Raw genomic sequence first — 11414 nt, forward strand, 5'->3', positions numbered from 1 at the left:
TTGAAAACTTCCCACTAAGAAATGCACTAACTCTGTTGGAAATTAATAATATTATCAGAAGGTCCTTTGCAAACATGTAAGGTTTTTTTTACAGGTTTATTTTATTTTGTATTAATTTAATGATAATATGCTGGCATATTCCCTACAAAATCAGTTGTCCGTGGATAGTTTAAAAAAAACTTGAATAAAAATATACGTTATGCTCCTATACGTTTATGATATTTTATCCACTGCTACAGTCACAATCATAACACATCACCAACGTCAGTTTAAAATATATATATAATATTAGATTAAATGACATAAATGTAGACTTTTTAACAAGATGACAAAAGTAGCTGCAAACAGGAGAGAACCAAAATGCTAAGGTGGAGAACTCTTAATACTATAACAAATAGCACTATAGTTATGAAGCTAATATAGCTAATGACTAATTAATGCATATACCAGAACAAATAGCACTATAGTTATGAAGTTAATGTAGATAATGACTAATTAATGCATATTTCAGAACTAATATATGCATCAATTCGTTATTATCTACATTAGCTTCATATCTATAGTGCTAATTGTTCTAATATATGCACCAATTACTAACAGTAAGCACTATAGTTATGAAGCTAATATAGCTAATGACTAATTAATGCATATACCAGAACAATTAGCACTATAGATATGAAGTTAATATAGCTAATGACTAATTAATGCATATACTAGAACAATTAGCACTATAGATATGAAGTTAATGTAGCTAATGACTAATTAATGCATATACTAGAACAATTAGCACTATAGATATGAAGTTAATGTAGCTAATGACTAATTAATGCATATACTAGAACAATTAGCACTATAGATATGAAGTTAATATAGCTAATGACTAATTAATGCATATACTAGAACAATTAGCACTATAGATATGAAGTTAATGTAGCTAATGACTAATTAATGCATATACTAGAACAATTAGCACTATAGATATGAAGTTAATGTAGCTAATGACTAATTAATGCATATACTAGAACAATTAGCACTATAGGTGTATGTAAATAATGAGTAAATAAAGCTCATACCTTAGCTACTAAGCTAATGAAGCTAAATGCTAATAAGTACTGAGTTACGTCATGCCGAGGTTAGGGCGGAGCAGCTCACCGATGCTCCTGCGGATGGCGAAGGCGTAGTCAGTCTGGATCTCCTCTAGAAGCTCCGCCCGCTGACCCCTGACGCTGAGCTCTGATTGGAGATGGCTGGGCAGGAGCTGCAGGGTGTCGGTGATGTCCTGAGGCGGCTGAGGGGTGAGCATGTGGTCCTGAATCCCGTTTCTGATGTAGTACAGGAACCTCTAAAGATTTTTCATATAAAAGGAGAAAACGGTGAGATCTGAAACGTGATTGGACCATAGTGTGTGTAGATAAAAGAGACCCTGACCTCTAAGTCTTTCTCTGTGGGCTCGGTCACTGTCCTCCTCTCCTGCTCCTCCCGGGCCCTCAGGATCTCCAGCTGCTGGTCTGGGGTTAAAGCCTGACTACCTGAGGCCACACACCTGCTGTACTCAGGTGTGGAAGGGGAGGGGCCAGCAGGGGCCCACCTGTAGAACAGAAACGTGAACATCATTTAGTAGTTAGTGGTCTTGCGGGACTTAAAGGGTAACTAAAGCTCCTGATTTTAGAAGACTCCACCCTCAGCTCATATATAAAAAGGGCTAAAAAAATGGAAGGGGTAGTTTCGGATTGGCACTGGGTGATGTATGGGTTTAGAGGCGGGGCAGGAGGGAGAGTTGATTGGGCTGACGCAGATGGCTGCATTTCAGCAGGGGGGCGGTGTTATTGATTAATTGATCTGCATATTGTTCTAATGTTGTGGCTGATTGGTGTGTGTGTATGTGTGTGTGTGTGTGTGTGTGTGGTGATATACCTGACTGTTTGTGAGGATAGTTCTGGTCTCTTCTCTGCTACAGAAGAACACCTGACTAATAGTACAGGTTAAGGAGAACAGCAGGAGTGTTTATTAGGTATTAGTGTGCAGTAGGGCTGGTGAATATCCTGATATTGATGGGGATTAATACATTTGATAAAAGTTTTAATGCAATTTGAGTTTGTACTAATTTTTCGCAGGATAAAAAATACAGTATTTTAGCGTGTGTGTGTGTGTGTGGAACTTTGCCTCACTCTGCCTCCAGCTTTTTACGTTATGTAATCACAGTCTTTAGTGTGAAGAGCAATCTGAGTTTTCTGTTATTCAGTGTTTTTGCAGCTTTTGTCGTAAAAACATATCACAATAACTATAAAACTATAAAAATACAATTGGTCGTTGACAGTCGTGTGAGTTTACAACGCCTACAGTCACCAGAAACATAAGTAAAGTGAGGAAATATCTTCTTCAGACAAGCTGAGCAAGAATACCCATGACTTTTTTTTTGGATTAGCTATCGTCTGAAAACAGCACAGATTCTGCTTCATCCAGCCTCGTAATGTTACCTGGATTTTACAAATATTAACATATTTACAGCATGAGCTTTTACACCTGTAAACACTCCTGAAATAGGCTTTAAAACCCACAGAGGGGCTCCGAGTGGTCCAAAGGTCTAAAGTGCTGCCACTGTGATCGGGAGATTCAAATGGTTTGAATCCCTGTCTTGCAGCTTACCATCAGCTGCCTGAGCCTCTCGCTTGCTCTCCAGCACATTCGCGTTGTGTCTCTCTCGTACAGCCCCCCCATATATCTAAGACATTATAATACAGTAAAAAAGCTCTAGTCTGTCAGACCTAAACCTAAACCACCTAAACTATCATTACTGTCCCCTCACAATAATACAGGGAACTAGCGTGATGCCTGATTAACTCTGAAACTCTGCACTACAATACACACAGTACTGGAACCTTTCCAATCGGACTTGCACTACAGACCCAATACCTGCACTACTGATATACTGCACTGTCAATACACACTTTAATTCCCCATAAACTGTGAACTTTAAGTACTTTACGCACTCATTCACTTTACCAGCCTTAAGCTATATACCATAGGGTATATATAAGCTATATACCCTACTGTTATACGGGTTCTATTTATACTGTCATTCCATCTCAATCACCATCAATATTGCACTATTGTCTTCCGTCTTACGTATGTTTATTGTGTTATTGTTGTTTTGTACATATAGTGTCTCCCACTCTTTTATATTATATATCTATTTCTTTTTACTTATATTTATATATCTATTTCTCCCCCACACCACTGCACCTTGTTTCTGTCTCATGTATGTCTATTTGTGTTCCTGCTGTATTGTACTCATAGTGTCTCCCATTCTCCTTTATTATATCTATTATCTGTACTTGCTGTAAAATTGGGAAGGAGAGTAACGTAATTTCAATTCTCTGTATGTCCTGTACATATGCAGTACTGACAATAAAACTACTTGGCTTGACTTGATTATAATACATTTTTAAATGATTTGCTAATTTAATGCTGACCTTTTTTAAAAAGAACTGAAATGTACAGTAAGAGAATATGATCACTAATGTCTATTTCAGTTAAGAATAATTTTTACTTGAAAATGGAATCAAAAAATGTAATGTTTGGGTACCAAAATTTTTTAAACAAGTTTTAAAGCTCTATTTGTGTGTGTGTGTGTGTGTGTGTGTGTGTGTGTGTGAGATAAAGAGGATACAGGCAGCAGTTGAGGGGCGTGTCGGTGTGTGTCTGTGCTGCAGGTGTGGGATCTTCAGGTGTTGAGCTCGAGGGCTGTAGTTGTTGGCGATGGACTCGCTGGGGGTCCGGCAGTGCCACACCTCTTTATACGGCACGGCGAGGGTCCGGCACGTGTTCTGCATGAGGGGAGGGAACTGGTGGCTCTGCTGAATCATCTGCACATTAAAACCCAAACAGAGGATAGAATACAATAAATTAATCTCATTTTGAGTTCAGGTGAGTTAAAAAATACATAGGTTTGCATGATGTTTTTACATGGGAGTTAATAAACAATATATACATACACATATATAGGTTTCCATAAATAATGAAAAGACCACTTCAAAATTCAAAAAAACAAATTTAAATATTAGTCAAAGACAAAACCATAAATTCCACTGTCTATTAAAAAGTCCAGAAGGAGAATAACAGGCCATCTGTTCGTGACCTCAAGCTGAAATGAACTTGGGTTCTCCAGCAGGACAATGACCCAAAACACACCAGCAAATCCACCTCTGACTGGCTGAAGAAAAACAGAGTAAAGACTTTGGAGCGCTCTAGTCAAAGTCCTGACCTGAATCCGATTGAGATGCTGTAGATCAGGGGTCGGCAACCTGCTGGCACGCCAAGGCATAATCACTGGCACGCGACACGCTGGACCAGCATCAGCAAAAAAAAATCAGACTGACAGCACAATCCTCCAATCGAATTTGCTCCTCAACGCACTGCACTCAGCTCCCGCCCACTTTCCCACAGACCCATATTTAAATTTAGCCTAATCAAAGTCAGTTAGCCCACCTAATAGCGTTACAAGAGATGACAGAGCCTCCGGCTTAAAAAACAAAGCTAGGGCATTTCAGCCCTCCTGGATGGAAGACTATGGTTTTGTGTATCGCAGCTCTGATCAACTGGATGGATGGACAGGACGTGAAGATGCAGCTGAAGAGCTCGCCACTGTGGGCACGCTGGACATCTCAAGAGCATTGCATTGGCCTTGTGTCAGTGTTCGGCTCAACCTACCTGTGTGAGCAGGTATTTTCGCACATGAAAAGTGTGCTCAGCCCTATCCACAGCTGTTTGACGACGGACAATTTCGAGTCATATTTACGATTGAAAGTGACAAACTACAACCCCCAGATAAGAAAGCTCAGCCAAGAAAAGCAAGGACAGGGATCACACTCGCTGGTAGGCAAGGCATTCATTCAGTGCAAGTTACGCTTATCTATAAAGCCACGTTAATTCAGAGCTGGACTCACTGTTATTCTGATTACACAAAAAAAAAAATATATAGTAATAATAATAATAATAATTTTATTTTTAAAGCACATTTTCTATGTAAAAAAAATCCAAATTTGTAGAACATATTCCCTTAGTTTGTGTGTGTTTTTTATTATTTATTATTGTTGATAGTGGCACACTCATTGACTAGAAATGTTAAAGTTGGCACTCCATGTGTCAAAGGTTGCCGACCCCTTCTGTAGATGATCTTGAAAAGGACATTTTTGCTGGAAAATCCTCCAAATGTGTATGAATTAAAACATTTCAAATTATCTAAAAGGTTTATTGCAAACACTTGATTGCAGTTGTTGCTTCTAAAGGTAGAACAACCAGTTATCAGATTTTAGGGGTCAAATACTTTTTTCCATACAGGACCATGTAGACTTGGATTTATGTTTTTTACTTTTCACTTTTTTTTCGCTTTATATATACAGCTCTGGAAACAATAAGAGATCACTTAAAAATGATGAGTTTCTTTAATTTTAGCAAATTAAAAACCTCTATAAATATAATCAAGAGGAAGATGGATGATCACAAACCATCAAACCACCAAACTGAACTGCTTGAATTTTTACACCAGGAGTAAAGCAGCATAAAGTTATCCAAAAGCAGTGTGTAAGACTGGTGGAGGAGAACATGATGCCAAGATGCATGAAAAAAACTGTGATTAAAAACCAACCAGGATTATTCCACCAAATATTGATTGTTTCTGAACTCTTAAAACTTTATGAATATGAACTTGTTTTCTTTGTATTATTTGAGGTCTGAAAGTTCTGCATCTTTTTTGTTATTTCAGTCATTTCTCATTTTCTGTAAATAAATGCTCTAAATGAGAATATTTTTATTTGTAATTTGGGAGAAATGTTGTCTGTAGTTTATAGAATAAAACTACAATGTTCATTTTACTCAAACATATAGATATAAAGAGCAAACACACACCTGGTAGAGTTGTGAAGGTGCTGCTGTAGATGGGAGTGAAGGTAAGGCACATCCTGGACTCGAGCTGGGCATGGAGTCATCTTCCATCTTAACGGACTAAACACACACACACACACACACACACACACTTGGATTACTATATATAGTAATTATATAGAGTTAATTGCAGGTAAACACTTCTACTGATTCTCACAGTATTTATGTTGATTTAACTTCTGACTATTATACATATATGTATAAAATCTGAGTAAAAGAAAACTCTTATTTTCATACATTTAGAGCAGAGGCATCTAACAACAAAGTACAACACTGTTAATACACCTATACATTATAACAATCATTAAAAAAAATACAAAACTTAAGAATTAATACTTAAAATAAATTATACAGCACTGCAAAACAAAATATCCCAATACTTGAATTTATAACACTATTTTCACCCCCCCTATATATGAAGGTGCTCTGTGAACAGGTTAAATACAGTATACAGTGTGTAGAACCTGTTCTCTCAGGTTTAATTAGCTGTAATTGAATCTCTCTGTCCCTAAGGAACACAGACAGTAACAGAACGGCCTCAGACTCTGTGTTTCCACATTAACCCTGGGGGCAGATCTCCTGTAGCCCTGAGAAACACTGGTCTCAGGATTGTTTTAGTATAAAAATCATTTCATACTTTAAATAAAGGTAGAGATAAAAATCTAGAGATATTCCCAAACTTACAAGATTCAAGCTTTTCCAGCATTAAAGTTTTATTTCAGCTCTATTCCCATGGACACAAGCTCATATTTGGGTTTGTAAAACAAACATTTTGCACCATTTTCATTTAATTTACCTTTTTCACGACTGACAAAAAATTGCATAGAGTAAATGTACTTATGCCTTACTTTTTAAACTAAAGCAATTAACAAACAAAACACATAAACACGTAACATTTTAATAACTCAGCACGATATATTCGCATATACAGCTATATTAGCTGTGCTATACTAATCAGGAATTAATTTTAGCATTGCAATCCTAGTCACACATTTACATTAACTAACTAGGAAACTTACATTAGTACTGCAATTTTATTCATACATTTACCTTAGTAGTGCTATTCTAATCATGAATATAACGGATGGCGATATACGCATTTATAACTTACAGATAGGGACATTAATATGATGTCAATATTTATTGCAATAAAGATATTATTTCAATAATGATGATATAATTGTTAAGATATTTTAATCCTGAGGGTAGTATTAAGTTGTTATTTACATGCCGGTGTTCTCACATCACCAGATAGCCGTTAGCATCACCAGATAGATATTTTAATCCTGAGGGTAGTATTAAGCCTGTTACTAAATTACATGCTAGTATTCTCACAGCAAAGTAACATCATTATAATAATAAAAAACAGCAATTATTTAGCTCTGTAAACAGTTAGCATCACTCATTAGCCGTTAGCAATCTCCATTAATATCAGCAGTCTGTTAGCAGCGGATAGTCATTAGCATCGTCAGATAACATTAGCAGTTAGCATAGACTAATTGCCGTTTTAGCTTCATAATAAAAGCCCAAGGGCTGATAATATAGTTATACTATTAATTTTATTATTATATAATGTTAATTTGATATATTTTTAATCGCTTGACAGCACTAAAAAAATAAAAACAGAAAAAAACTCCAACAATTTAAAGTCTGTGTTGTTGATTTAATGTCAGAATTGATACACTACACTACATTACATTAACATTTAACTGAATTACATTACATTACACTACACTACATTACATTAACATTTAACTGAATTACATTACATTACATTAACATTTAATTGAATTACATTACATTACACTACACTACATTACATTAACATTTAACTGAATTACATTACATTACACTACATTACATTAACATTTAATTGAATTACATTACACTACACTACATTACATTACATTAACATTAAATTGAATTACATTACATTACACTACACTACATTACATTAACATTAAATTGAATTACATTACATTACACTACACTACATTACATTTAGCAGATGCTTTTGTCTACAGCAACTTAAAAAATAATTAACACTATGTAAATTAACAATAAAGGACATAGTCGTTCAAGACAAAAAAAGAAAAAAAAAACACTAATGGTTGTTAGACAATGTTAAATAAAAGGTGTTTTAAGGTTGTTTTTCCATCATTAATATTAAATTAAAAATTGAAAGCAACCAAATAATGTTAATTAATAGTTATGTAATGTCGTTTATCAGGCTGAACATTGTTTTTAAGTTATCTGACTGATATAGTTAATTAGAATAAGGCTGAACTAAGTGATAACTGAATTTAAACTGAAATAAAACTGAATTAAACTGAATTAAGAGTCTTACCTGTTGGACTCGCTCCATCTGTATCCAGTTCAGTCCGGATCTCTCTCTATCCTTCCTGCTGTTTATTTGTTTGTTTGTTTGTTTGTTTTTAATTATCCAAAAACGTTAGAGCTGCATTGGTCAGGCCCCGCCCCCTCTGTCCATCAGCATCGCGCGCCTGGCTCTGGCCGGCCAATCAGAGCACGCGCTCGCGGTTGCCCCGGTGACGCTGAGCGGCGGCGGAGTGTTTGGAGTGAGAGAGAGTGAGCTGTAGAAGCTCGAGCCCGGAGTGAACACAGATTACTCTCTCTCTCTGAGCGCGCGCCCTGTATCACCCCGCCCTGCTCACTCTGTGACTCGGATCTGAGCGCCTGAGTTTACAGGTATTGGAGAAATACCCGGATTAAACACCTGACTCCAAACACTCCCGCCGATAGGATGCGGGTCCTACCGGTCGCGCGTGCCCATGGGAACGGGGGCGGGGCTGAAGTGAGAGTGGGTGGAGCTTAAATACTGAACATCTCAAAATTAAATAAAATAACTTTTTATCAGACTTCAGATCATAGAGAACTATAAAAAAAACACATTTTACAGCCGAATTAACTTTAAATTTTTTTTGCGGTCCTGAACAATAAAAAATATATAGATTATGTAATATATAATATACAATAATAATAATAATATAACAATAATAAACTTTATTTTTAAAGCACTTTTCATACATTAAAATGCAGCTCAAATTTCTGTACATATAGAGAAGTAATCAGAACATCAATAAAAAGTAAAAATAGAAAAGGAAAAAACAGTAAAGGTAAAGTAAAATTAACAATTAAGATAAGACATAATAAAAAATAAAATAACATAAAATAATAAAATAAAATAAAAATTGTAAAACTGTAAAAAGGCAAATAAAATAATAATAATAATAATAATAATAATAATAATAATAATAATAATAATATCAGGTAAAATTACAAAAGGTTGTGATATATTAAGATCAATTACAACAAAAAGTAACATAAAACTGTAAATCAATACATATATTGATGTTTAATATTACAAACGGCTCAATTAATAAAATAAATACAATAAAATATAAAAGTAGAGTATTTTAGTGTGTGTGTGTGATGAGGTAGTACAGTTAAACACAGTAAAACAACAAGTATGTAAACAGTGGACAATAAATAATCTAGTAGTTTAGTAATTTAGTAATACTAATTATCTTCAGTGATGGAAAAAAATGTAAGAAATGCACAGAAAAGAAGACGCTAATATTTCTACTATAAAATCTATATAGCAAATAAATCCAATTAACTAAAATATTTATTAGTTTTTTTTCTATTGCACTGGAAGCCTGTGTGTGATATTTTATATTTCATATTGACCTTTTTATTTCATAAACCATCCCTAAACAGTAAAAACATGATTAAAATAGTTCTAAATCACATGTGGAACATGTACATGTGGTAGGAAATTGTAATCTCACGGTGTAGCTCCATGAAAAAGAGCATAAAATAAAATAAAAATAAAATATAAATAAGAATGTAACAGCAGACTGTGGCCACACGCTGGCGCTGTTTCACAACTACAGATTATAGCCAGGTGAACCTGGAGACGGAATTCAGCGGAGCAGTGGTGCTCAAACCGTGGTACATAAAGCACAGGAAGGTGAATTAATGAATTAAAAACGAAAAAAGATGATACAGGAAAATGCATTCAGGAACAGAGAGATTTTTAAATCTCTGGATCTTAAGAATTCACCTGGTTTTAATGGAGACAATAACATATCACTGTAATATAAGAAGATCACTTTCTCCACTTCATGAACTTCAGACCGACTGGTACGTTCGGCAGTGTGGGCAGTGTGCCAAGTCCTGCTGGAAAATGAAATCTGCATCTCTATACAAGTTGTCAGTAGCAGAGGGAAGCATGTGGACCAACACAGTGGATCAACAGCAGCAGATGACATGTTTCTCCAAACCATCACTGATCATCAGTAAATTTTACATTTCATTTAAAGTAAATTAAGGGATCAGAGTCTGGAGGAAGAGTGGAGAGACACACAGTCCAAACTGCTCGAGGTCTAGAGTGAAGTTTCCACCAATCAGTGATGGTTTGGAGAGACATGTTTGTCATCTGCTGGTGTTGATCCACTGTGTTTTATTATCAAGTCTAAAGTCAGTGCAGTTTTGTTTTCCCACAAAATCTTACAGCACTTCATATCTTACAGCTTCCCTCTGCTGAAAACAACTTTTATAGAGATGCAGATTTCATTTTCCAGCAGGACTTGGCACACTGCCCACACTGCCAAAAGTACTGATTGGTCTTAATTGGTCTAGCTGCTAATGGAACTATACTCTCTCTCTCAGACTCTGGCTACTGATGGAGAAACAGCATGACCTACTGTACTCTCTCTCTCTCTCTCTCTCTCTCTCTCTCTGTCTCAGACTCCGGCTGCTGATGGAGAAGCAGCATGACCATAAATCTGAATTGGTGTTCTGGTTTTAACATTTTAGCTTTTTTTCCAGCATTTCTAAACAAATTATACCATGTAAGTGTGTGAAAACTCCCGCTATGAATAATACCTGAAATACCTGAGAACCAGAAATGCTCAGAACCAGGTGACCCATCCCAGAATGCAGTTCTCTCGCTCACTGTTCGTCCTCCAGCCCGTCTCCGGACTTCTACACATACAACTTTAATCTCCGGTCCTGCGAGAGACTGAGGAAAGACTGCACCTTATCCTCCCATTCTCTTACACACTTTCACTAACTACACTCTCTCTCACACACACACACACACACACACACACACATACACACACACACACACAGAGTAATAAGGTCATCGTGGCTGAGATCTGATTCTCGCAGCGTCTTATCGGCTGACTCAACTAACGTCAACATCAAATAAACATGACTACTTCAGCTTGCTTACCGCTGCCTAACGTCCAAACAACGAAACCAGATTATCCTCCCTCACCTAGATTACACCATCCCAACCCCCGATACATTACACACACTCACTCACACACACACACACACACACACGCGTGCAGTACACCACTGTAACACATACACACAATGCTACAGTAAACTGGGAAAATGCTAAACCACATTCAACTGTCTGAATACACTGACTATTC

General features: G+C 36.2%; 1 protein-coding gene across 1 annotated transcript in view; it reads right to left on the minus strand.

Moving 5' to 3' along the window:
• Nucleotides 1–8662, minus strand: part of dnah3 (dynein axonemal heavy chain 3) — an 80567-nt gene extending 71905 nt beyond the window's left edge. Inside the window, exons 1-6 of the mRNA XM_049480297.1 lie at nucleotides 8291–8662; nucleotides 5908–6003; nucleotides 3671–3866; nucleotides 1915–1969; nucleotides 1429–1588; nucleotides 1153–1342 (exon numbers count right to left, since the gene is read on the minus strand). Of these exons, the coding sequence (XP_049336254.1) occupies nucleotides 1153–1342; nucleotides 1429–1588; nucleotides 1915–1969; nucleotides 3671–3866; nucleotides 5908–6003; nucleotides 8291–8308 (715 nt within the window). The 5' untranslated portion in view covers nucleotides 8309–8662. The remainder of the gene's footprint in view (nucleotides 1–1152; nucleotides 1343–1428; nucleotides 1589–1914; nucleotides 1970–3670; nucleotides 3867–5907; nucleotides 6004–8290) is intronic.
• Between the last annotated feature and the right edge of the window lie 2752 nt (nucleotides 8663–11414).

The sequence above is a fragment of the Astyanax mexicanus genome, chromosome 6 (assembly GCF_023375975.1).
Source record: "Astyanax mexicanus isolate ESR-SI-001 chromosome 6, AstMex3_surface, whole genome shotgun sequence".
In the NCBI taxonomy this organism is placed as follows: Eukaryota; Metazoa; Chordata; class Actinopteri; order Characiformes; family Acestrorhamphidae; genus Astyanax; species Astyanax mexicanus.